Genomic DNA, 27,847 nt, shown 5'->3' with positions numbered 1-27,847 from the left:
GGAACATCCTTGCCTTTCTGAGTTTTCCACAGTTATAAAATGGCAATAACAATTCCTACTTCACAAGGTTCCTGTGAGCAATAATCAAGTTACCTGGAGTGTCTGGCATGGAGTAGCCACTAAATAAATGGTCACATTATTTTTAGAAGGTGGCGTAAGTGGTGGGTTGATGCTTGGCTTTGGAAGTCAGACTGTCGGGGTTCCAACCCTGGTGTGCTGTTTCCTAGCACAGCTGGGACTTTGGGCAAATTACTGAATTCCATTGTGCCTGTTTCCCATCTGTAGAGTGTCAGCAATATAATACCAACCTGTAGGGTGGCTGTGAGGAATTGGCTGGACACACTGGGAGAGTTCAGGAAGCAGCACACAACATCCCAAAAGCTCAGGGGAAAGCGGCCAGTCCTTATGATGAAGGGGTAGCAGGAACTGTGGATGTCAGGATGAAGAACATCCCTTTGGAATCAAGGTGGAAGGGACTCCTGGGACCCTGAGCAGTGTCCAGAGACCCATGAGAAGGGAAAGAGAGGATGTCACAGCTGAGGAGGACACCTAGACGTTTGCCAGTTTTACTTTCACCCAGTGTGTGCACAGGTGCCAGGCAGGGCGTTGTCCTCACCACCTCCATCTGATACTACTTCCAGTCTATACTTAGGGGTCGTTATTGGTGCCTTTTCTAGCACCAGCATCCGGGATCCTGGAACATTTGTTTGCCTCAGCAAACAGTCTACGATAATCATTTTTATAGCACCTTCTTCATTAAGAAACCAAAAGCTCGTTACATGCCATCAATTTTATTCTCTTGACATTACTAGGAAGTTTAGAAGGACAGATTTTATTATCTCTGGTGTATGGGAAAATGAGGCCCTGCATATGGGGGCGCTTTGTCAAAAGGCACAGCACAAGGCCACCACCAAGCCAGAGCTGTCCCCAACTCCCAAATCACTGTTTTGACCGTGGAAATGTCAATGCCACTCTTAAATGTAGCTCATTCCCTGCTACACAGAGGGGCCTTGCAGCTGCCCACACCTTTTCCCTGGAATTAGTGGAAACCATGCAAGCATCTGACCTTGGGCCATTGCTAGCTATGAAGTTCCATTCCAGGGGGCTGCAGGCTTTTTCTGTAAAGGGCCAGATAGCAAATGCTTTTGGCTTTGTGACCCATAGGGACTGTTACAACTACTCAGCTCTGCTGTTGTAAATGGATGGGTGTGGTCACATCCCCATAAAGCTTCATTTACAAAGGCAGCAGGCAGGATAGATTTGGCCCCAGGGCCATGGTGTGCCAGCTCCTAATCTATGCTAATATTAGATGTTCACCTTCCCTTTCTCCTCTCTGACTTGAGAGCAAGAAACCCAGGTATGCAGTGGGCGGTTTATGTTTGAGGAACAGTTTGAGTGTGTGTACCTGTGGATGTGCTTGCGTACATACATACATGCTACCCAAACATGCCTCTTTCTGTACATAGTGTGAAGGGGGGTCTCAGGAGACTGAACTAGGTGTTCTAGTCTCTAAACAAATACCTACAATACTTACTAGATACAAGACTGCCTAGCCTAAATATAAGACTGCCAAGCCTAGGGTTAAAACTTCTCCAGGCAATCTAATTATCTCATGTTTTCATGATTGTCAGAACAGAATTACTTTTGATTTCCTTTATGAACCAGATGTTACAGGGCATTCTTCACACTTTGGGTAGGTCATAGAATGAAGCACAGACAAATGGGCTGTCACAGCTCCCAGAGTGGCAGGACCTCTAGAGCACCATGAGGACGCAGAGGCAGATGGTGAGGAGAGGGCCTGGCTCGCGGGTGGCAGGGGCGGTGAGCAGGCAGGGAGGAGGTCCACGGAGAGTTGGGAGATGTCGGACGGAACGTAGGTACACGTGTGTACAACAGGCTTCTCACAGGGATTGAGAACCTCATTTTGTTAGCCTTTGAACCTTTGCAAGCTCTTGAGTGGAAATGTGTTATGGAAATAAAGGAGAGCAGACTGGCATGGCAGCTTTGGAGGTTGGGGACTGGGGCATACACTGTTGTCTGAGGGATCATGCTGGGTGCTGGGCCAGAGCAATTTGGAAACCAAGGGGGCACAGTAAGCCTGGCTCCTCCCACAGGGGGCCTTGCTCCCTGCCCTTCAGCTGGCTGGCCAGGCCATTTACACAGTTACATTTTGCCTCTCCCAGCCAAGTGGGAGGGCAGGCTGTTTCTGCACTCGAGGAGACTCTGGGCATGTGCATTTTGATTTTAGTGAAAGGAGGCCATTCCTTGTCCCCTTCCCAGCCATACCTCTTGGTGGTGGCCTCCTTTGCAGCTCCTGGGAGTCTTCTTGTGTGGCTGTCTGCTCTGCCTGATGGCACACACAGCACTGGACCAGAGAACCCATGGAATTCTGGCCAGGGACCTTGGTCTTCAGGTCTCTTTGCTCTCCCTTTCATAGAACCTTCTGGTTTTCATTCCCAACCTTCATGTCCCACTGCTCCTTTCTTTCCTCCTCTCCAGAGTGAGGAGGTAGTCCAGGACCCCATGTGGGGATAGCTCAGTCACTGTGTGTCCAAGGCCCTCTGAGGGGCACAGTTAGGGGGGCTGAAGCATATGTTAAAGAGCAATGCTCCCTCACCCCTGCCACAATGTAGATAATCTGGAGTTGGACAGCACAAGCATTCCTGAGGAGCTTCACGGAGGGTGTCTTTATCTTTGCAAAACAGAAATAGAGAGATTGCTGATGAAACAGAACTTTGTGAAGCCGTTGTTCGACTAGAATGCAACAGCACATTGTAGCATTCCTATGGAAACTCTGTAAAACCAGCCAACTTTGAAAAACCTGGTGTTCAGAAATGCAGGTGTGCATGGTCAGAAGCTGCTCAGACTTCAAAGAATGCATGGGTCTTGAAGGGAGAAAGGGCACACACGCAGGCACGCATGCTCGACTCCCCTAGCCTGTGCTGACAGATGGTAGGAAGCTCCCTGGCACCCACGTGAGCCGGCCCATTGGGCACCAGTGGTGATCTTGTCCTGGGGGCCAGCAGAGGCACTCATGTTTTGGTGATGCTGGGGGTACTCTTTATTCCTCTTCATGTGAGTAGTAAAAAATGAGCTGCTGGTGCTGTGTATTCCCTGAGGACAGGGAGGAGAATGCTAGGAGATCTGATCATCACACATGGGACTCTCTATCACTTGGGAGCAAGCTAACTGTCTGAGACCTTCCTCAGTGTGAATGCTGAGCCAAGGCCCTGCCTGTGAGCATGTCGGTGTGTGTGCACACACATGTGTACATGCAGCTTCCCCAGAATTATCTTCACTCTCAGTATTTTCATTAATGTTGGCTATAAATCTCCCCAAATAGAAAAAAACAAAAAAAACCTAACTGAGCTATGTCATTGTTAGGAGCAACGTTTTATGTGACTGGTTTCTTAGTCTGCTTTCAGAAGACCTTAATCTGGATCCTACCTTCTCTCTACTGCACTTTATTTGATCCTGGTGTCTCTCGTTTTTTCCAGAGTAACATATGCAAGTAGCTTAGAAGTGGCTTCAGACCCTCAGAAGGGTGACGGAAGTCTTTTAAGCGTAACTTCTTTGAAGAGGAGTGGGCTGTTATGGAAAAGTTTTATTTCTTATGCCATGGTGGTTTTATTACAAAGTTATATCAGCTAATTTGAGAAGAGCTTCAAAGAGCCACATCCCTTTAATGGCATAAGCACAGCATTGCTTTATGTAGCACCATTCATCTGGAGGAACCCCAGGGGCTTCACACCTTCTGCATACAAATGATTCCATCCACCCAAAGTCACCAGGTGTCACTCAGGCAGAATGTGGCCTTCCTTAAATTTCACTTCTCCTAATAGCTCAGAATGAGAAGTTAAGCCCTACCACCTTCTAGCAAATTACCACTAACATTAGCGAATTGACTGCCAAAATGCAATATAGAACAGCACACAAACTTGAGAAGGGGTCTTTGACAAACTCTTGGAAAAGTAAAAGAAAAAAACAAAAAGAGAGAGAGAGAGAGAGAGAGAGAGAGAGAGAGATACAATTTCTTTTTAATCCTCACTAATCTTGCTGAAACATGAAACGTGTGCTGAACATGAAGCGGCTCAAGGCTGTTCTTGGCAGTGGAGAGTTTATGTCTGCATCACATGGTAACTGCTGAGGGGTGTCCTCACCCCACCTGTGCCTGGGAACAAACTGTGCATTTCTCTTTGGTTGCCCTGTTTGGTGAACCTCTGAATAAAGGGATGTGTCTTACTTGTCCGTAACCTGCTGCAGGGTCTAGCACGTTGCAGTGTTCCATAAATTCTTGGAAGCACGAGTATGCAAATACCAGAAAGAAAAAAATCATCAGAATAGCAGAATGAAAGGAACAAAAGTACAGGACGCAATGCCAAGCTTGTGATGATAAAAATGGAAAAAGGAGCTTGAATTGCTTTAAAATAAAACCCGGAATGTCCTGGTTGACGTGTGATGTAGTGACATCTCTATCACAAATTTAATTTGTGAACTAGAAGGTGGGGACATTCTGTTTCAGGATTTAATACCTGATAAGGCCAAGGAAATCATGGCTTTTCAAGTAATTCCAAACCTGAGAGTGTCTATGTTCTAATAGGAAATACATGAATGGTAACTTCTACAGTGGTACAGAATAAACACTTTGCCTTGAAAACTGCTTACAAGCTGTTGAAATCGTAAGTCACGCCTCTGATCCTCTGAATTAGTCAGGATACAGGCCGAGCTCCCCCAATATGGTGGCTTAAGTAAGGTACAGTTCCTTTTCCTCACGTCACAGTACAGAGATCTGTTTTACATGGTCATTCAAGGAGCAGGTTCCTCCTTTTGCTCTGAGTGGGACCTTGGAGTGGAAAAAGCTGGCTCATCTCCACCCCTCTGCCATTCAGGCTATGGAAGGGAGAAACAGGAATTAGGATTTCTTCTCAAATGTCATTATGAAATGGGGTCCAGAATTGCACAAGTTACTTTCACATGCATTCTGATGACTGTTATGACACATGGCCATGGCTATATACACATGAGGCTGGGAAATGAAGTTTTTAGCTGGGTGACCTTGACCCCAGTTGAAACTTGGAGTATTTTCACTGTCCAGAAGAAGGAGCAAGTGGATATTGGGGTGTAATTAGCTTTCTTTGCCACCTTTGTAGGCCCTGCGAGGCTTGGCACATTTATGGTCAGGCAGCCTCCCCTATGGCCCACTCACCAACCCTACAACATGCCAGGATGTATTTCCCCAATGACTGTCAACTTTGCCATGTCTGTGTGAGCCAGGCCCATGTCTGTGTCCAACTGTGCCCAACTCCAGCTCTGTGTCTGTGTCCAACAACTGTGTCTGTGTCCAACTCTATGCCTTTGCTTGGCCTGGTTCCTCCAGTTGTAATGCACTCCTCTTAGAGTAGTCATTGGGATTTTCCCCATTTATCTGGGCCCAGCCACTCCTAGCAATAGGATTTTTGACTATGTGGACCCTGAACCTCATATCCTGGGAAAAATAATGTGCAGGGGAAGCTCTTCCAGCCAGGGGCTTAGCCCAGGCCCAATCCTGGGGAGTTGGTTTGATTGGTCCATATGTTCATTCGTTCAGTAGGTCTTTTGAGCATGTGATGTATATCAGGCCAGAGGTCAGGGATGCAGCATCTGAACAAAAACAGGCACAGTATCTGTCCTCATGGGTCTGATAGTCCAGGGGGCCCTCCACTGGTAACATGAAATTAGAACCTGTGCTAACCACAAGTGTTGCCTGGGAAGCTCTGAATAAGAGAGAATGGTTTAGTCCTTAGAGTCTAAAAAACACAGATGAGTTGTTTGTCCACATTCTTCACCCCAGCTTGCTGGGGAATCTGGAAGAGAAAGACCTGGCCCTCCCTGCCACACTGCCCTCCCCCTATGCTCCAGGCCCCACTCCCAGGGAAGCCAGCGTGACTTAGAGCCTAGTCAGCAACGTGGTGTAATGGAGGCACATTTGTCAAAGCCTGCTGCTGCGGTGATCTCCATAAAAGATGGAGATGGTGCTGCTGTGCATGTGTGAGCACCCATGTCTCCACAGGGTAGAGCATTAAGCCCACAGTAAGATTTGTGTGCTACATCTGAGTAATGAGCCATGAAATTGACATTATAAGTTTTAATTATTATTAATGCCTTGCAGGGGTTGCTGGTGTTAATTATCCTGTAGGCATCCCAGATGCATTTCCATTTTCCTTTTATTTCTTTTCCTTAATGTCTTGAGCCCATAGAATGCTGGCTCAGTGACAACGTTTGAATAGGATTCCTCCAAAGGGAAGCACACAGTTGAAAGGTTATAAGGAGCAGAGAGGAAATGGCCACACAGAAACCCACTCAATTTCCTTGGCCTGGGAGAGTCCTCGCGGGTGCTGCCTCCAGGCCCTGTCATGGACTAATTAGTTAATCTTATAAAGAGCTTTGAAGATGAAAGGCGCCTTGGAGGTCTGAGAGTCCTAACAGTGAGAACCAGCAGGTTCCCACTGCTCTGTCCCTCTGAATAAACCTCCTCTTGGTACCATCCCTGACTTTTATTGTTGCCCTCAGAAATGTGTCCTGTGTCTCAGTTTTGCTCCCTTAGGTGCTGATCTTTGGCAGCCTGGGGAGGGGATTCTTAGATGGGCTCTCTCTCCCACTTCCCTTCTCTATGGCTCTCTCTTTCCCCTCTCCCTCTCCGTGCCCACCCATGGGCGCACACCGGAGCATGGCTGAGCCAGCCAGGCTGTGCTGTGTGCTCTGAGCCCCATGATCTGACCTCAGGTCATCAGGTGGTTGGCCCTGACTGGGCCTCCACTGCAGCCATGGTGAGGATGTGTGTAGACCACTCCTGCCCTGCTTCTGTGGCTTCAGATGCCTCTGGCCCCTCTGTTTCCCTGATTCACCCACTAGAACAACTGTTCTTTTGCTCCTCTGCGCAGAGCTGGGATCGGCACCCTTATCCTGGATCTCTGTGAGGCATGCTGGTTTACAAGTGGTGCCATGTCAGATCTGTCTGTCATTTCTGACTTTCCCCGCTTCTGGTCCTCATCCAGTCCCTATCTCAGGAATAAACTGAGCCTAGTTAAATGAACAGACATGCATGGGATACCTGCCATGTGCCAGGAACTTTCCTATCCTGAGGCCTCAGTTTAATAGGGGCTAGGGGTGTGATGGAGTAGAGGCTCCCAGACATTGGAGAGCACAGCCTGCTGCCTCTGGGTTTGGGAGGGAGAGCCTGGAGCCAAGGAGAGAGAAGCTCCAGAGGTTCCAGAAGCATGTGCTGTTTGTGTGCAAGGATGCTGGCCCCGTGGCTGGCACAGGGAGTGGGGAAGAGCATCGGGGGCTGTGGCTGGAAGCTGTGTTGAGGCCAGTGTCAGGGCATCCTGAATGCTATGCCGAGGAGCTTGGTGCCCCTTCCTCCGGGTAGTAGGTAGCCCCTGAAAGCTCATGAGCCCCAGGGTGACAGGATCAGCTCTGTTTGGGCATCTAGCCTCACAGTAGGCTGCCTGGGGCCAGGGACTTACTGCTGGAGGTTTGCAGTGGTGTAGGTGAGAGAGAGGAAGGACCCAGCCATGGGGGTAGAGGCATGCCTGGTGCCTCCCTGAGAGCCTTCCAGTGGGGTCAGTAGAACTTGAGGACTAGTGCTAAAGTCCTTCTCCCTAAAGGGAGAAGATGGGCACGGGGCGGGGGGGGGGACAGGGGACAGGACTGGCAGTGGGCCAGCAGTCCCTGACCAGAGTGAGGAATGCAGGGAGTGTAGGCTCCAGGGACAGCCATAGGATGTCCATTTTGAGAAGTCAAGTAAGCAATTAGATTGGAACTAAGTTCCCTTGGAACTTGGAAGAGAAGTTGAAAGAACAGAGAGAGGCAGGTAGATCTGGGCCGTGAAAGGGTTAGGGTTGACCAGGAGGTCTGGGGTCACAGTGCCCGGATGGATGGGGCCATACCGATTTTAGAGAGTCCTTGAGAGACCAGGGCCCCTGGACATCAGCAGTACATTCCTTACACAGCCAAAAAGACACACTACTCACAAACACCAGGCCTGGAGCCAGGCCACCTAGGTGAGAACAGCCTCAGGTTCTTGTCACTACTCCCAGGCCCTTCCGTGCACCCCAGGCAGGTCGGGGCCAGGATTGCACAGCATGCATGAGCAGTGTTTGTTTCAACTGAGTGGTAGAGCTGGTCGTAAGTGGGCCAGAGTGTGGATGCTGGCGTCCCCTGTGCATGGGAGGACGGGGAGCTGCGCATGTTCAAACAGCATGGCGGTGCACAGATGGAGGTACAGCCCATAGAAACAAAAGTGTGAATCTGGCCGTTCTTGCTCTTCTTCATTATCAAGAGTAGCAAAAATGACCAGCAACCTCAGTGTGTGTGGCTCTCCAAATACTGCTTTTGAGCACTTCCCTCTTAGTCGGCGGGGAGGGGGGGCGGGGGGTGGTGGTGAAAGGAAACAGAGTCTGCGGCAAAGTGAAGGTTTCCTTTCTGCACTGAACTGAGGCCCATTTTCAAGTGTGACTGTGGGTTCTCTCCTTACTGCCCCTTTAACACCTCTTACCTCTCAGTGGGTATCTCAGCTTCTCCATGTGCTCAATAGTGAACAGACTCCTGTCATGGAAATCAATGTAATATTTAACTTTTAAAGTTGTGATGGACTAAGTTTAAATAGAACAAGAAAGCTACTCTGTCTTTTTGTAAATTTAACCTCACGGGTTGCGGCAGGGATTCTGGGAGGGGTAATTATTTGCTGTCGGGGCTGCCCTGTGCTTGTAGGACGTTTAGCCTCCTCTCTGGCCTCTACACATTAGATGCCAATAGCACCCCACCTCCCAGTTGTGACAACCAAAAATGTCTTTACATGTTGCCACATGTTCCCCGGGGGGACAAAACTGTCCCCAGTTGATGACCCCTGGGCCAGGGGATGACTGGCCTTTGTGTGGCAGTGAGGTTCTTCTGGTGATTCACAGCCAGTAGCCCTTTCCATTCTTGTCTCATCACAGTACTTGTGCTGCAAATCACCCCTTTGCTTCAGCCCTGTGAAATTGGGGCCTGTTATGGGCTATTGTGCTTAGAGTACAAAGCTAGCCAGGATGAGTATTATTGGAAGCAAACTGATTTTTTTTCCCCTCATTGAGTTCTGCAACGAAAAATCCTCTGGTGTTACTGTTTAATTGGTTAGTGGTGGCTGTTTGTCAATTTGCCAGCAGGTTCTCTCTTAACTGCTGTCATTTGACATCGCTGAAACATAAATGCAGAGTGATTGAGTTGCCAACATGCTATTAAGTCCCCTACAAAGAGCTTTTCGATGTACTACTGCTTCAGGCTTTTGTGGTTCTATTGATTGATTCGAATACTAAAGAAATCCTTGGCATAGACAGCCCTGGTAAGAAAATGCAGCTTCTGTCAGGGAAATTGTTGGGTATTGACACAGGGACAGTGGTGGGTTTTCCTTTGGTTTTCCTCTGGCAGAGACTTGGCTTCTGGAAGAGCTTACTCAGTTGATGGGTGTTGCCTGCCCACACAGAAGGGCGGTCACTGGTCTTTATGAGACAAGTCCGGTTAAGTTGGAAGACCCCAGGAAGTGGATGGTGACATCGAGTTCAAGTTTCAGGGTAGTTTGACTGACTCCTTATTTCAGAGAAGCAGAAGATTGCCACAAATTCATTTTGGTTTCAGAGCCTGTAACTCACCATTTAAGGCCAAAGGTGGCAGATCACTTTTGAAATGGTTGGTTCATCTTTGACAGGATGACAAGAACATCCCTTGACATTAAGAAGATACTGTTTTATGGTCTTGAAATTGTACTTCTGGACCAGACTGCCATATGCATCAAAAAGCTATTTGTCATTGGTGTGTGTATAGGGCCAGGGCAGGGATGTTTGTGACAGCCAGGGACCACTTGTTAGAACTTCTAGTGCATTAGGGACCAATGTCCCAGGGTTGGCCTCCACCTTCCATGGCCAGACTGTCCCTCTGGGCTTGACGTCACAGGTGTATGCCATTGGTTGTAAGGCTGTGAGTGGGAAAGTCCCACAGTCAGTGTGGGTCCGTCCCCTTGACCCGGGAACCCCCTTGACACATATTCTGAGTTGTGAAGGTTCAGAGGTGCAGTCTGGAAAATCTTATTGGACAATAATTGTTGGAAGTCTGGCAGCTAGAAATAGCACTCAGTGGAGGACAGTTCAACATAGAGTAGTAGATGAGAATATTCCAGAGCCAGCCACCTGAGTGGGAATTCTGCAACCCTTACGGAAGTGAGGTTTTGAGCCAGTTACCTTCTCTCTCTCTCTGCCTCAGTTCCCTCACCTGTAGTTGATGACAATTTAGCTCCTCCTTCAGAGTTCTTTTTGGCAGAGTGAGTTAGTTCCTGTGGAAGGCCCCCCTCTCATGTGTACTATTTGAGGGGGGACTGCCATTACAGGGACCATCTTGTCTTGGCAGGACCATGGGCTTGAGTATTCCCATACAGGGCATCTGTTCCTTTGAAGTACTTCCCACTCTAGAGCATTCTATATATGCCCACACTGCATGGGAGCCCCTAACCTAGGCAGATCTAACCTGGCAGCAGGAAGGCCACGTTGAGTAACCAGATGCTATGTTTTGCTTTCAGACTCTTTCCCAGCTTCCCTATGGGAAAGCTCTCTACAGTTATGAGGGGAAAGAACCCGGCGACCTCAAGTTCAGCAAGGGCGACATCATCATCCTGCGGCGCAGGGTGGATGAGCACTGGTACCATGGGGAGCTGCATGGGGCTCATGGCTTCCTGCCCGCCAGCTACATCCAGTGCATCCGGCCCTTGCCACAGACCCCGCCCCAGGGCAAAGCACTTTATGATTTCGAGATGAAGGACAGAGACCAGGACAAGGACTGTTTGACCTTCACCAAGGTAAGGGAGGTCTCTGTGAACACTGCCACCCACCCTTCTCAATTCCCACCTTTCTGCTGATTTGAATTCTGGCTCCTTCCCGAGACACACTCTCTCTGCTGTGCCTCTGTAAGTGGGGAGAACAGTTGTTTCTACTTCCTGAGTTTTTGTTCAGTGGAAAGAGATGGCACGCAGCCTAATAGGTAGCTCCATCTGAGAGCTGACAGGGGGCTCTCTGGGTAACAGACACAGGACCCTCTGTTACCTGAGTCATGGTGTCTCAGTGACAACTCAGGTACAAAGGCATGAAGTCTCTCCAGGACTTGCAGGCCCTGGGAGAGGAGGCTTATCAAGGAAGGCTGCTGCAGAGATCCCTTTTGGCTCACAGGAACGTGGTGGTAGGACCCAGAAACCAGCATGCCACAGCTGCATCCTCTGGAGCACCAGAGGGCAGGTGGGCAGGTGTGCTTAGGGCCAGGATTGTCTTGGAGAGAGGGACTCTGGTTGTGACAAACTAAATAGCATTTACCAGCAGGATTGTCCTAGCAGAGCCCAGTGAGATGCGGAGGGGCCTGGTTGTTAGTCATCCCTGGCCTCTGAGGTTGTAAAGCATAGAGAGACCTGAGGTGGGGCCCTCTACACCTTGATGTTCCCTTCCCAACCACAACTGACAAGCTCCATTCTCATCTGTGGGCATGCCTCCTTTCTTGTTTTCACTCTTACACATACTCCTCTCTGTGCTGGGCAAGGCAGGGACTCCTGAAGCACTTATTTCTACCCAATGTCAGTAATAGCAGTTGCTCTTTACAGCTTTCCCAACACGCTCATGCTGTATCTCAACTGCAAGGTGGTTGGAGCCAATCTTGCTGATGTTGGAACCAAAGCTCCATGAGGCTGAATGTCACTCACCTGAGGATGGTGGCCTGGGCCTCTCCTTCTGCTTTCTGTGTTCTGTTTCCCATCTCTCCTGCTTCCCTCCCTCCACCCTAACCTTGTGAGTGTGTACACAGTTGTAAATAGCAGCTAGAACTATGAATCTTTGACTTTAAAGCCCACGTCCTTCCCACTTCTGAGAGGCCATTGTTATTTTCTTTCTCCCCATCTGCTTGGTACAGAACTTGGCTGTGGTACTGAGCTCTCTGGAGGGCTGCTGGAGTGCTGTGCACACCATTTTTGAGCAAAATTGGCATGTCCTGTGCATAGCTGCTATTTATGTCTTGTTCCATTGTTCAGACTGACAGTGAATAATCTATTTTTCATTCACGGATTCAACTCTTTCTTCCTTTCTTTCATCAAGGTGTTCTAATGTTAATTCTGATTGTCATCTGGCTGATGCAGCTTCCTGGGAAGCTGTATCCAGACCTTTTTCCCCCTCTCCCTCCTTCTTTCCCTTTCCATCCATCTCAGTCTGAGACTTAGAGTGGCAGGCTGTCTGGAGTGCAATGGCAGACAGAGCCCCTACTTTGCTCACTTCTCTGCCCAGTGGACTCTGGACAACGTGCCCAAGGAGGAGAATGCCCTGGAGGCCTGTGATGCTCTGTACTCTCACTAGTGACCACGAGTAGGGACCCCCCTCAACCTCTTGGGTTCTGGTTGGGCTTTGCTAAGGAGACAGACTCTGTTACAGCTCTAGGCTTCTCTGAGCTCAGCTTGCTCCAGGGGCAGACACAGCCATCCTTACAGAATAACATTAGAGGAGGCTATTTGAGCTAGGAGAGGTCAATTTGCATTGACCTCTGCAGAGCCCTAAAGCCCCCAGCCTCCTTTGATGTGAGCAAAGGCCTACCTTCACACCACCATCATAACTTGCTGTGTTCAATGAGCCTCTGCCTGGGACACTTGACTCCAGGGTGAATACCAGAGCCCACTGCACAAGAGGATAGGCATTTGCCCACCTATCAACAAGATGTGTCAGCCTCCAACTCTGCAGGGCACTGTGCTATACCCAGGGGACACAGACAGACCCGCTGCCCTCTAGAGCCTCAAGTGTAGTGGAAGAGGCAGGCAGTAGCAAGTCAAGAAATAAGTGTTCAAAAGTCAGCCTCAGAGAGCAATGCTGGTAACCCAGGAGCCCGACTAGGTATTTAGTGAAGTCTCCAAACTATTCAATGATAGAGCTTAATGTTTGGTATTTCAAAAGAAAAAGTAAAGTGTAGTCCTCATGGGGAAAATTAGAACTCAGGCCTCCTTAGACTCATTCTGTGGTTGGCACTGTTCTTAGTTATGATGATTGTGTCTGGGGTGTGAGCAGGCATCACTGTTGAGGTAGCTGCTGTGAGGGCTTCTGGGGAGATGATATTTGAGTTGAGATTGAGGAGCAAAGGTGCTAGGAACAAGAGGGTCTGGGGGTCTCTGGCTACGTAATGTGATGCTGGTCCCACAGGAAGCCAAGTATGAAGCACTCAGGGTGTTTTTCATGGGCTTTTATCCCTTGAATCCTGTGGATTAAGGTGGACAGTTAAAGATACCCAGGCGTGACTCCCAACGAAAATTGTTCTGTGACATCCACCCCCTACTATGTTCACATAACCTTTTCAGGAGCCCCCACTTTTGCCCTCCTACTTGGATTAGGGCACAACCACGCCTACCAAGTACCTGTTCTATTTGCAGCTCTCACCTCTAAACATCTTCAGACAAAGCCTCCGAAGGACATGGGTGATGAATCATGACTCTCTTCTACTCAGTTCATATTTCCTCTTACCCACGCTGCTTGCCTGACATTTTCCTTCCATGTGCATCTGACCAGCTCATTTTTTCCCATGCCCAGGATGCTGGTTCCATTTCTGACAGCCTCCGTTCATATCACACCTCAAGTAACTCAGGGCTTGGCGTCCTCTGGGCTTGGCGTCGCTGCTTCAGACCAGTTTGGTTTTGCCTGCGTGGAATGCTTTGTTGTTTGCGTGTGTTCCCCTCTGCAGTCAGCAAAGAAAGTGGGGTCTCTAAAATCCATGGATGGTGCTAGCTTACCTTTCAAAAGCATCATTGTGATGGGATTGGTTGGGTTTTAAAAGGCAGGAAGCAGCTGGATCAAAAGATTTTCACCCTCAGCGTTGGCTTTTGAACAGTCCTGTTAAAATTGCATTAATTAAAGTCATTCTAAAACCAAAGTCCTTGTTTCATTTAAGAAGAAAATGAATAATTACCTTTTGTAAATCAGCTATAAAAAGCATATTTGATAACTTCTTAGTAGTCTCACTCCAAAAAGCTGGGCACGTGCAAATAGAGACTAAAGGAAAGAAGTGCACTGTGCCCAGCGAAGCTCTGCTGGCTGCTCTCTTCCAAGCTCTCACGTGAGGCTTTAATGCGTGCTGCCCTCCACGTGCACAGAGAGGGAATGGGTTTGCTGGGGAGGCAAGCTGGGTGCAGGGATCCCACACCTGGTGCACCCTTGGTGCAATTAGGGATCCCACGTGTGACCTTAGGAAAACACTCAACCTTGCTGGGCCACTTCATCTTCAGGGCCAGGACACAGATACCTACAGGGGGCTGCTGAGGGCTAAGTGATCTAAGTAAAGAGCTAAGCTTAGGGCAGCAGACAAGAGGGGACCTTGAACTCCTTTCTTTTTATGGAAGCTTACTCCGTATTACCTTATTTTCAGTCAACTGCAAAATTCAGCAAATATGCATGGAGCCCTGACTATGCTATGTAAATTCCAGTTTACATGAGAACATTTTCCTCACCCTACCAGGGAGCTGTGCTGGATGTAAAGGGCCTGGGGCTGCCCTTTGGTGAATTCACTCTGTAATGCTCAGGAATCCTGAGAAGCTGTGAGATTTTCTCAGGTGGTGCCTGGCTGACCCCAGAGTCACTTTTGCACCCGGCTTACAGCAGGAACTTGAGGTTCTCTGTGTTGGACCAAACCCCATAGTGGGTGTGGCCACATGAGGCCACAGAACAGTGGACAAGGGAACAGTTCCCTTCCATGCCTCACCTCACACCCTCCTCCAGGGCCTCAGGGATGCTCTGAGTTGGCAAAGAGTTGTGTAAAACACTGCCACACTGTTGAGGTCACCACAAGACCCTTCCATATGATCTTATTCTGCTGAATATTTAATCATCACTTCCCAAAAGTGTGGGACTTCTCTTTTATGAGAATGAACCCAGCATTAATCCTAAACTGTGTTCTTCTGATACAGGAGATAGGCTTAGATAAAAATTAAGTGTAGAAAGTTTGGGCTGTAAAGTCAGGTAAACAAGGATACAAATCATAACACTTTTTTATTATTACATGGTAGCTTTGGGACATTTGCTTAGTCTGTGAGTCTCCTTTTTTAACTGTACAGTGGAGTTGATAATAGGATTCAATGAGCAAAGGCATTAGAGAACTGAGCTCAAAATAGGCATTCAATAAATATTTGCTTTCTGTGCTCTGCTTACTCCCGTTTCAGGAAAAGGTGAAGTTTGGTCAGATACTTATCACTTTCTATGTTAGCCCAGAATGCGCACAGGAAAAAAAAACACCCTAAGACACACACTACTTGGAAAGCTGAGAATTTGTCTAGTGGGTTAGACACTTATATTTTGGTGGCTCAATCTCAAGGGGGTGTGAAATCTCGGCCCTGGGTCAAGACTGCTGTCCCCATTGCTGGGCACCTGGGCCTTGGCATATCTGCTTTCTCCTGAGGGGCAATCTGAAAAGCTTTCAGGGCTAGAAAGACTCAGGAAGCTAAATGGGATGAGCCTCTGTGCAGCCTTCCTCAGAAGTTACCAAACAATGTCCGTCACCTTCATGGCTCCTGGCTCCCTCCTTCCGGTTGAGCAGTAGCCCTATAGTCACCTCTGAATGTCAGCTCCACCTGGGTAGAGGAGGCCCCTTTACTAAGGGAACCAAACCCGCATATGGAGGAGGTGGCTAGGAGGGCAGTGGCAGCCTGGGGGCTGCTGAGGGATGTCCTTGCCCAAGCCCTTGTTTGGACATCCAGGCAGGAGTCAGAGAAACTGACAGGGAATCTTATATATTTGAGGTGGAACATGGGGTGTGTCTGAAGCTTTGTTAGGAGATATCTTCAGACCTGTGCAAAATGCGAGCTCTTCCCTCAGGACTAGCCTCCCAACCAGTATGCCCTATCTGGCTCACTGTGGGCACCCCCAACTTTTGTACCCTCGGTGGCTAGAGTGTATGTACCCCACCTCTGCTCAGAAACCCCCTTGGCTTCCAGTCTCCTCAGAGCCAACATCAGAGTCTATACTGCCTGCAAGATCCTACCTGACCCAGCACCCACCTCCTTCCCAGACTTAGTTCCAGTCTGCCTCTGGCTCACTCCACTCCCAGCCATGCTGACCTCCCAGCCCCTGTCCCTCCATCTGATCCTGCTGGCTCCCCCAGGGCCTCTGTAGCTCTCCCCATGGCCTGAATGCCCTCCCGACCTGTCTTCACATCCCTCAGAGTGGCCCCTGCTGATGGAGTGCCCTCAACTACTACTCCACACCCCCATTTTCTCCTCCTGACAAGGTAGTGTGTATATACTACAGACAGTTGTCTGTCTCATGGTCTCCTGGCTGGAGTGCAGGCTCCCTGAGGGTAGCCATCCTGCATTTACTAACTGCCTATCCCCATCTTGGGACAGTGAAGGGCACATAGGACTTTGAATACATATTTGACAGGCTGAGTACAAGCACTCTGGCTTGGCCTGAGCAAGAGGTAAGCTGTACTTGCTATGGATAGTATAAATTTATTTTTGTCCAGCCTCCTTGGTCCATTCATTCATTCATCAGATGTTTATTGACACTAGATTGTGTTCCGGGTGGGCCAATGTGTGGGAACAGAGTCCCACCTTCAAATGCTCACAGCCCATAGTGGGAAGACCAGGAGAGGGATCATCACAGCACCTGAGCCTCTGCCCTGCTGGAGAGAGTGTGTATGTGTGCATGTGGTATGTGTGCCCCTGATGTATGTGGGTGTGGTGTGCGTGTGTGTGCATGTAGTGTCTGTGCCTGGGATGTGTGTGCATGTGTGTGGGGTGGTGCATGATGGGGAGAGCTGCAAGCACTGAGGAGCGTGTGACATCTGACCTCTGGCCTCTCCACTTCCACCTGGGCCCACCCTGTGGCTGCAGGCCAGACTTCCTCGAAGTGTGCATCTCTGTCCTGGAGCTTTGCCTTTCTGTGAGTGGTTCCAGGCCGCTGGCAGCCTCTGGAATTGAGATGGGGTGAGCAAGACGGGACAATGGGAGAAGGCCCCCTGACTTCTGGAACATCATGGCTCCCTAAGTCCTCAACAGCACATCAGGGGGTTAATGGCAGCAATGAGTCTGTTAAGAGCCTCACCTAGAACTGCCCAGAGGAACAATTTTGTATTATTTCTACAACGAAAGGCTGAGGGAGTTTTTGAACTTTTCCCTTTTTAATTTCCATTTTTTCTGATAAGCAGTGATTTTGGCACCCTATCTATGGCTGGCTTGCGTTCTGACAGGGAAGGACTCAATGACAGGGTCCCCAGTCATGCTGCGGTGAGAGGTGGCTATGCCCATGGCCGGCTGAGCAGGCAGCCAGCAGTGAAAGGATGAAAGGAAGGGCTCCCTCTGGTCTGGCTCACACTGCTTCTCAGAAACCACTTTGAGTGTGAGTGAAAGGAGAGTGGAAGCACTCGAGTGGCCCTCCAGAAGTACCTGCTTGCTATTCATAGCCCTTCAGGATGTTTCTAGCTGCTTTATATGTGTTGTTGCCACACTGGTCATTTAGGAGAGGAAAATATTAGGTCCTCAGAGGTTGGTTTATCCAGACTTGCTGAAGGAACTCTCTAAGGTTTTCAGTGGACATGATATTTCAGGCTGAGCCCCTGATGTGTAAGCTATGACATTTATGGAGTTGTATTTCTGAAACAGTATTGAAGGACAATGTGCTCAGCCAGTCAACTTCAGTGGCATCCAGAGGGCTTCTGTGTGGACACAGGCATACCACTCTCCCTGCTCTGCTACACAGCTTCTGTTCTTAACAGAGCCCCTATGCCTGTAGATAGCAGACTTTGGGCAAATTAGGTAAATGAAGTAGAAATGCAGTTTGAAGGCCCCTTTTAGATGGCATGACTACCATGGTACCTGAATCCTTTACATATGTATTACCCACTGAGCCTTGGGAAGAAAAGTGATATACTTTTTTAATAATCATGTTATGTTCATAGCCCAGCCTTGACATCATTTAGGACCACCCCGAGACCGCCTGAACGCAAAGGAGAGCCACTGTCGTATGAAAATGGCATTTGGTATATTTTTAAAGCTTGGAAACTCAGAGAGAAGAGTGAAAACAGCATATGGAAGTACAATGCCCCACAGCAAGTAATAAGCACCTCACACGAAACATGTAAATGAAATTGAGTCATGCATCTGAAAGTGAATGATGTGGTGGGAACAACTTTTTCTCCTTAAAATCCTCAGATGCTGCCATATTGGCCCAAAACTTGTCTGCCCCTCCTGACTATCAATGGTATAGATTTCGTTTACTCATCTACATCAAACAAGGGTTGATAAACCAGTGCTTGCAGGTCAAATCCTACCCACCTGCTGCCGTTTGTGTAAATAAAGTTTTATTGCCACACAACCAGACTCCCTCATTTACATGTTGTCTCTGGCTGCTTTCATTCCAAAACAGAAAAGTTGAATGTGTGACAGACACAGTACAGTCTCAAAATCCTGAAATATTGGTGATAAGGCCCTTAGAAAGGTTTTCTGACCTATGACATAGAGCACAGCACTATGGAGGGCAAGCACACAGTGGTTCCTTGTGCATCCCACTCAGCATGGCTTTGTTCTGAGGCCACCAGCATCCCACCACATTGAGTGTGACATGCAGGGGATGCCATTCTTTACAAAACAGCAAATGAAAACTCAGGTCCAAACCATGTAGATCAGTCTTGCCATTGTCCTATGAAAAGCCCTTGTAGTGTTTGAGGATGGAGTAATTCTCTATATTCCAAAGAGGCCACAGAGCAGGGATTTCACCCTTTTCTTGTCCTTCCTAAAGCACTGGCTCCAGCTTTTTGAAATATGACAGTAAATCAGAGACCTGATGTGATCTACGCATGAAAAAATGGTCATTGTTACCCTCGTCCTGCATTGGTGGCAAGAGAAGTTATTTCTGTTTCCAAAACACACCCGATCTCGTGCTGGTAGCTCTGGCATGCTAGAGTGAATTTTCTCATTGTCCAGCACTCATATGTTACTCTTTGGAGGTTGTCTCCATCGTGAGAGTTTGGTTTAGAGGCAGAGCTGTGGGAAACCTTTCTCAGCACTCCTAGCTAGGCAAAGTTAGTTTTTTTGTGTGTACGGAGAGTGACTGGCTCCCTGAACCCTCTATTCTCCCAGCCCAGTATCCCCAACAAGATTTATGCCAGCTAAATAAGAGTGTTATGGATCCTGCCACTGCCATGAAATCCCAGCCAGCTGCAGGACCAAGAATTGCACCCCCCCCCCGCCCCCCACCCAGCCACATCAATATTTGAGCCAGGTCAGAGACCTGCCACAAGGTACCACCAAACCAGAGCTGGGACTACATTGAATTGGCATCTGATGGGAAAATGGGGCTATGCAGGTTCCACTAACCTCACAGTAGCACACTGACAGAGTTGGATTTTTACCCCACTTACTGCATTATGCTGGGATTTCACTGTATGTACATTTATTGGATACTGTCCATCTCTTTATAAGCATACCTCCTCCACCAAGTGCCGATCTTTTCTTGGGAAGGGTCAGCTTCTTCCTCATGCCTGGCTCTTAGGGGATGCTTGCATATTGGTAGCCACATGAGGAACAGGTTGGCACTGTGTAACACTTGGAATGATGACAAAGCCCCTGGCCAGAGAGAGGACACTCATTTGGGAATAGCTCTCCCTTATGTGGAGCTGTGTTGGCTTCTCAGTAACTTGGAGCCCTTGGTGTGTATTCTACCCTCCCAGGTGACTCAGAATGAGTCCAGCTTTTCAGTGTGGTAATGATGCCAAAGCTGGAAGACAGTAACCATGCCCCCCACCCAGCTTTCTCATGTCTCAGGCTCAGTGATCCCACTTTCTTCTCTGGCTTTCTGTGACTTGATTTCAGAGTGTTCACATAATGGTTGGCTTCCTCAGTATGTGAAGTCCCTTTAGGGATGTGTTAAGACCAAATGCAGTACTCAAGGTGTGTTGTAACTTGTCTATACTTAAAAAAAACCTTTTAACCTAAATAAAGCATATTGCAACAGTAAGTCCACTAATCAAAATTGTGCAGCTTGATGGTTGGAAAGAAAATCCTTATACTCACTACCTAGTGGAGAGATGGTGGGATATTGGCATCCCAGTCCTTCCCTCTTCCCATGGCCCTAACATCATGGATGAGTCATGTCTGTTCTTGAAAGTCAAATAAATGAAACATGCAGAGTATATTTTTGAGTCCAGTTTTGTGTTCTCTCAACATTACATTTGTACACTCCATCTGTAGTGTTGTAGGGTGCTATAGTTTGTTCATGTTCATTTCTCTGTGGTGCTATTAGTTTTTTTTTTAATAGACTTAATTTGTAGAGCAATTTTAGTTTTACTCCTGAACTGAGCAGAAGATACAGAGATTTCCCATACAACCTTAGCCTCACACATGGACTGCCTTCTCCACTATCAGCATCTTTCACCAGAGAGGTACATGTGTTCCCATTAATGAACCTCTACTGATACATCATAATCACCCAGAGTCCATCGTTTACATTAGGGTTAACTCTTGGGGTTGTACATTCTGTGGGTTTGGACAAATTTATAATGACATGTATATCATTATGGTATCAAATAGAGTATTTTCACTACCCTAAAAATCTTCTGTGCTCCACCTATTCACCCCTTTCCTCCCTACTCCCCAATCCTTGGCAACCATTGATCTTTTTATTGTCTCCATAGTTTTGCCTTTTCCACAATGTCACATAGTTGGAATCACTTAATATGTAAACTTTTAAGATTGGCTTCTTTCACATAATAATATGGACTTACATTTCTTCCGTGTCCTTTCGTTGCTTCGTAACTCACTTCTTCTTAGCACTGGATAATACTCTGTTGTCTTTATGTACCAGTTTATTTATCCATTCACCTACTGAAGGACATCACTTGACTATTTCCAACTGTTAGCAATTATGAATAAGCTGCTATAAATATCTTATGCAAGTTTTTGTGTGGACATAAGTTTTCAACTCCTTTGGGTAAATACTGCTGGATTTTAAGGTAAGAGTATGTTTAGTTCTGTAAGAAACCACCAAACTGTCTTCTGAAGTGGCTGTATGATTTTGTTCTCCCATCAGCCGTGAATGACTATTCATGTTAATCCACATCCTTGCCAGCATTTGGTGTTGTCAGTGTTCTGGATTTTGGCCATTCTAATAGGTGTGTAGTGACATCTCGTTGTTGTTTTAATTTGCATTGCCCTAGTGACATTTGACATGGAGCATTTTTTCATATTTGTATTTGCCATCTTATATCTTCTTTGGTGAAGTGTCTGTTAGGTCTTTGGTCCATTTTTAAATTGGATTGTTTGTTTTCTTATGTTTTTGAGTAGGCTCCACACCCAGTGTGGGGCTTGAACTCACAACCCTGAGATCAAGTGTCATATGCTCTACCAACTGAGCCAGCCAGGTGCCCTTGTTTTCTTATTGTTGAGTTTTAAGAGTTCTTTGTATTTTTTGAATAATAGTCCTTTATCAGATATGTACTTTGGAAATATTTTCATGAGTCCATGTCTTATTTTTTATTCTCTTCACAGTGTATTTTGCAGAACATAAATTTTTAATTTTAATGATGCCCAGCTTATCAATTCTTCCATAGTCTGGTCTTTGATGTTGTATCCAAAAACTCATCACCAAACCCCAAGGTCATTTGGATATTCTCCTATGTTATCTTCTAAGCGTTTTATATTTTTGTGTTTTACGTTTATTCTGTGGTTCATTTTGAGTTAATTTTTGTGAAGGGTGTAAGGTCTGTGTCTATATTCATTTTTCACATGTAAGTGTCCAATTGTTTCAGCACCATTTGTTGAAAAGACTGTCTTTTCTCCATTATGTTGTCTTGTTCCTTTGTCAAAGATCTGTTGACTGTATTTATGTCAGTCTAATTCTGGATGCCGTATTATGTTCCACTGATCTACTTTTTTATTCTGTTACCAATACCACCCTGTCTTCAGTACTGTAGCTTTAAGTAAGTCTTGAAGTTGTATAGTGTCAGTCTTTGTTCTTCTCTTTCAAATTGTGTTGGCTATTTGGGTCTTTTGCTTTTTCATATAAATTTTAGAATTAGCTTGTCAATATCCACAAAATAACTTGCTGAGATTTTGAATGGAATTGCATTAAATCTAGAAGTTGAGAAAAACTGACATCTTGACAGTGTTGAGTCTTCCTATCCATGAACATGGAACATTTCTCTATTTTGTTATTTAATTTTATTCATCAGAGTTTTGCAGTTTTCCTCATACAGCTCTTGTAGGTATTTTGTTAGATTTATACCTTAGCATTTCATTTTTTTAGGTGCTAATGTAAATAGTGTTGTGTTTTTAGTGTCAAATTCCACTTGTTACTAGTATGTAGAAAAGTGTTTAATTTTTGTATATTAATCTTCTATCCTGCAACCTTGCTATAATTGCTTATTAGTTCCAAGAGGGTTTTTTTGTTGATTCTTTCAAATTTTTTACTTAGACAATTATATCATCTGTGAACTAAGACAGCTTTATTTCTTCCTTCCCAATTTGTATGCCCTTCATATCTTATTGCATTAGATAGGATTTCCAGTATGATATTGAAAGGCCGTGTTGAGGGGGAAAATATTTTGCCTTATTCCTGAACTTTGTGGGAAAGCTTCTTGTTTCTCACCACTGTGATGTCAGCTGTAAGTTTTTTGTAAATGTTCTTCAGAAGCTGAGGAAAATTTCACTCCATTCCTAACTTGCTGAGAGCTATTTTTTTTTATTATGAATCAGTGTTTGATTTTGTCAAATGCTTTTTCTGCATCTATTGATGTGAAGATGTGATTTTTCTTCTTTAGCTTGTTTATGTGATGAATTGCATTAATTGATTTTTGAATGTTGAACCAGAGTTGCATATCTAGGATAAATCCCATGGTCATGCTGCATAATTCTTTTTATACTTCGTTGGATTCAGTTTACTAATATTTTGTTGAGGATTTTTGCATCTATGCTTATGAGAAATATTGATCTGTGGTTTTCTTTACCTGCTGTGTCTTTGTCCGGTTTCAGTATTAGTGTAACGGTAGCTTCATAAAATGAATTAGGAAGTAGCCCCTTATGCTTCTACTTCTGGAAGAGATTAGTAGATAATTTGGTATAATTTCTTCTTTAAATTTTTGGGAGCATTCACTAGTCACTTCATCTGGGCCTGGTGCTTTCTGTTTTGGAAATTTATTAATTATTGATTCAGTTTCTTTAAAAGATACAGGCCTATTCAGATTGTCTATTTCTTGTATAAATTTTAGCAGATTATGTCATTAAAGGAATTAGTTCATTTCATTTAGGTTATCAAATTTGTGGGCATGGAATTGTTCATAATATTACTTTATTATCCCTTTAATGTTGAGGATCTATAATAATGTCCTCTCTTTCATTATTGATATTAATAGTTTGTGTCTCCTCTCTTTTTTTATTAGCCTGGTTAGAGGTTTATCAATTTTATTGATCTTTTCAAATAACCAGCTCTTGGTTTTGTTGATTTAATTTATTGATTTCCTATTTTTAAATTCATTGATTTCTGTTCTAATATCTATAATTTCTTTTCTTTTACTTGCTTTGGATTGAATTTGCTTTTTCTTGCTCTAGTTTTCTAAGGTGGAAGGTTAGATTATTGATTTTAGATCTTTGTTTTTTTCTAATATATGCATTCAATGTTATAAATTTCCCTCAGCCCACAATTTTGACAAGTTGCGTTTTTATTTTCATTTATTTAAAAAAAATTTTAAATTTCCCCTGATACTTTTTCTTTGAACCAAGTGTTATTTAGTATTGTATTGTTTAATTCCCAAGTATTTTGTGATTTTCCAGTTACCTTTCTGTTATTGATTCTAGTTTAATTCCACTGTGGTCTGAGAACCAACATTGTATGGTTTCTATTCTTTTAACTTTGTTAAGGTATATTTTATGGCCCCAAATGTGATCTATCTTGGTGAATGCTCCATGTGAGCTTGAGAAGAATGTATTTTTTACTGTTCTTAGATGAAGTAGTTTATAGATGTCTATTATATTCAGTTGATTGATAGGTGTTGGTGCCTTCAACTATGTCTTTAGTGATTCTTCTGCCTGCTGGATATGTCCATTTCTGATAGAGGGACATTGAAGTCTCCAAATATAATAGTGGATTTATCTATTTCTCCTTGCAGTTAAGTTAGTCTTGCCTGATATATTTTGACTTTCTGTTGTTAAATGCATATACATTAAGGTTCGTTATGTCTTCTTGGAGAATTGACTCCTTTCTCATTATGTAATCCCCTTCTTTATCCCAAACAACAGTACTTGCTCTGAATTATGCTTTGTTCAAAATTAATGTAGCTATTCCCACTTTCTTTTGGTTAGTATTATCATGGTATATCTTTCTCCATACATTTACCTTTAATTCACATGTATCTTTACATTTAAACTGGGTTTATTGTAAACAACATCTAGTTGGGTCTTGCATTTTGATCCACTGTGATAATCTTTATCTTTCAGTTTGTGAATTTAGACCATTGACTTTCAGAGTGATTATTTGATATTTTTGAAATAATTTTTACCATATTTATCTCTGTTTTCTATTTGTTGCCTTTGATTTTTGTTCCTATTTTTGTCTTCTATTTTTTTTTTCCTTTCTGTGGATTTAATTGATTCTATTTTCTCTCCTTTCTTAGCATGTCAATTATACCTTAAAAAAATTGTTAGTAATTGCCCTAGAGTTTGCAATATATATTTTCAATTAATCATGTTCACTTTCAGGGGCACCTGGGTGCCTCAGTCGGTCTGACTTCAGCTCAGATCATGATCTCATGGTTCATGAGTTTAAGCCCTGCATTGGGCTCTGTGCTGACAGCTCAGAGCCTGGAACCTGCTTCAGACTCTATGTCTCCCTCTCTCTCTGCCCCTCCCCCATGTTCACGTGCTCTCTCTCTCTCTCTAAAAGAAACATTAAAAATATTTTAAGAAAATAAAAAAACTTTCAAAAAATATCACACTATTTCACAGGTAGTATGAATACTCTGTAATAACAAAATAATCATAACTCTTCTCTCCTATCCCTTATATCATTCTGTCATTCCTTTCATTTATACATAAGTATATACATGATACACACACACACACACACACACACATATGTACATAAGCATATGTAATCAAATACAGTGTTGCTATTTTGATTTTGAACAAACTATTCAGTTAGATAAATTAGGAATAAGAAAAATAAAAGTTTTATTTTACCTTCAGTTATTTCTTCTCCCATGTTCTTTTCTTTATATAGATTTGAGTTTTTGACCTACATACTTTTCTCTAAAGAACTTCTCACAAGGGCAGGTCCACTGGCAATAAATTCCCTCAGTTTTTGTTTGTCTGAGAAAGTCTTTATTTCTCCCTCATTATTGAAGGATAATTTTTCAGTATACTTAATTCTAGGCTGGTGGGTTTTTTTTTTCCTCTCCATACTTGGTATATTTCACTCCACTCTCTTCTTGCTGGCATGGTTTTTGAGAAGTCAGGTGTGATTCTTATTTTTGCTCCTCTGTAAGTATGATATTTTCTCCCTCTGGTCTCTTTCACTGTTTTTTTATCTTTGATTTTCAGCAGTTTGATATGCGTAGGTAGTTTTTTATTTATTTATTTATTTTTCGGCATTTATCTTAGTGTTCTCTGAACTTCCTGTATCTGTGGTTTGGTGTCTGACATTAATTTAGAGAAATTCTCAGTTGTTATTGTGTCAAATATTTCTTCTGTTCCTTTCTTTCTTCTTCATCTGATATTCCCATTATACATATGTTACACCTTTTGTAGTTCTGTAGTTATCTTACAGCCCTTGAATATCCTGTTCTTTTTTTTCCCTCAGTCTTTGTTCTCTTTGCTTTTCAGTTTTGGAGGTTTCTATAGAAATCCTTAAGGTCAGAGATTCCTTCCTCAGCCATGTTAAGAGTACTAATTAGCCTATCAAATTATTTTTCATTTCTATGATGGTGTCTTTGTACTCTAGCATTACTTTTTGGTTCTTTCTTAGACTTTCTATCTCTCTACTTACATTGCCCATCTGTTCTGTGTTCTTACCTTCTGTCTGCTTAATCCATTAGAGCCCTTAGTGTATTAATTAGTTCCAGCATCCCTCTATGCCTGAGTCTGGTTCTGATGCTTACTCTGTCTCTTCAAACTGTATTTTTGATTTTTGTTTTGTTTTGCCTTTGGCATATGTAGTAATTTTTTTTTTGATAGCCAGACATGATGTACCAGGTAAAAGGAATTGCTATAAATTGGCCTTTAGTTATGTTTTGGTATGGTTTGGGGAAAAGGGAAGCAGTGTATAGTCCTATGATCCTATTATAGGGTCTCAGTCCTTTCAGGAGGCTATACTTCTAGATTGTGAACTCTGTATGTGTGTCTCCATTTTCCCCTTTCCTCCTTAGGTAGGACAGGATGGCTAGAGAGTGCTGGAGTTGGGAATAGTATTGGAGCACAATACCATAATTTATTTAACCAAACCTCTTTTGCTGTACATTTATCTTTAGTTTCTATCTAATTGAACAAACACTATAATGAACATTCTCAGAGCTAAATCTTTTTGCACATCTCTGATTTTCCTAGGGTAGAGTTAGATCAGTGGGTATGCAGGCTTTGATCTTAGAAATTGCCAAACTGCCTGCCATAAATGTATATCTCCACCCAAAATAATTAAGTACCTATTCCGTGCATGCTGACCAGCACTGTGAGTTGGCTTTATGTTCTTTGTTTGCTAATTTGATAAGCAAAATAGAACAAAGAAGAAAGAGAGAGCTCTTGTTGTTTACAGTTGTATTTTTTTATTTGTGAGGTATAACTTTTTATTTAAAAAAAATTTTTTTTAACGTTTTATTTATTTTTGAGAAAGAGAGAGACATAGCATGAACGGGGGAGGGGCAGAGAGAGAGGGAGACACAGAATTGGAAGCAGGCTCCAGGCTCTGAGCCATCAGCCCAGAGCCTGACGCGGGGCTTGAACTCACGGACCGCGAGATCGTGACCTGAGCTGAAGTCGGCTGCTTAACCGACTGAGCCACCCAGGCGCCCCAACTTGTTAAAATATGTTTAATGGCAATTTGCTTTTCTTTTTTTTGTGAGCTGTATTGCTCTTAGCCTATTTTTCTTTTAAGACATTTGTCTTTTTGTTCTATTGTGTATTTAAGTCTTTATATAATATTAAGTCTTTGTCATATATCCTCCAAGTATTTTGCTAGCTTATTTTCATTTTTGTTTTTGCTGTTTTTATCATAGAGGATTTCATTTTTCTGTAGCCAAATTTTTGTTATCATACTTCAAAAGAACTTCCCCAGCTCAAGATTACACATCTATTCATATTTCCTCTTGGGCATTCAAGACTTTTTTCTAACATTTAAATTTGTAATATTTATCTAATTAATTTTGGCATATGTAGTGTATTAGAAAGCTTTTTTTAAAATAGCCAATTTTAATCACATTTTCTAACTTACTATTCCTGGTAGATGAGTGAACCAATGATTTTTATGTATTTATTTTAAAATTAGCAATATTTCTCAAATTTACTTATTCTAATTTTTAGTTGATACTGTTTTTTCTAGGTAAAGAATTGCATACCTTCTTTCTAGTATTTATGTTTTCTGTTTTATATTCTTTTATGTCTTTGGCTCCAATTTCTAGACCAGTTCTAAGTAATAGTATGGATAATACAGTATTTTCTTTTTTAAAGAAACAAAAATTAACCTGGTATTATCTTCTTTTTAATTTTAAAAAATGAAATGTCTTTTTTTTGTGTGTTATTTTGTTGTTGCAAAAGCTCTGACATGTATGAAGCCTTCAATTACCTTTCCCTTTGCATGATCAG

General features: G+C 44.3%; 1 protein-coding gene across 1 annotated transcript in view; it reads left to right on the top strand.

Moving 5' to 3' along the window:
- SH3RF3 (SH3 domain containing ring finger 3) overlaps positions 1 to 27,847 on the top strand; it is a 368,418-nt gene that overhangs the window by 201,548 nt on the left and 139,023 nt on the right. Inside the window, exon 2 of the mRNA XM_047069059.1 lies at positions 10,589 to 10,864. Within this exon, the coding sequence (XP_046925015.1) occupies positions 10,589 to 10,864 (276 nt within the window). The remainder of the gene's footprint in view (positions 1 to 10,588; positions 10,865 to 27,847) is intronic.

The sequence above is a fragment of the Lynx rufus genome, unplaced genomic scaffold (genome assembly GCF_022079265.1).
Source record: "Lynx rufus isolate CCGP_SWC_20201006 ecotype Redwood Valley unplaced genomic scaffold, mLynRuf1.p SCAF_8, whole genome shotgun sequence".
NCBI classification, from domain to species: domain Eukaryota; kingdom Metazoa; phylum Chordata; class Mammalia; order Carnivora; family Felidae; genus Lynx; species Lynx rufus.
The sequence above is the reverse complement of the archived record's forward strand: the minus strand, read 5'-3'. Positions and strand labels throughout refer to the sequence as shown.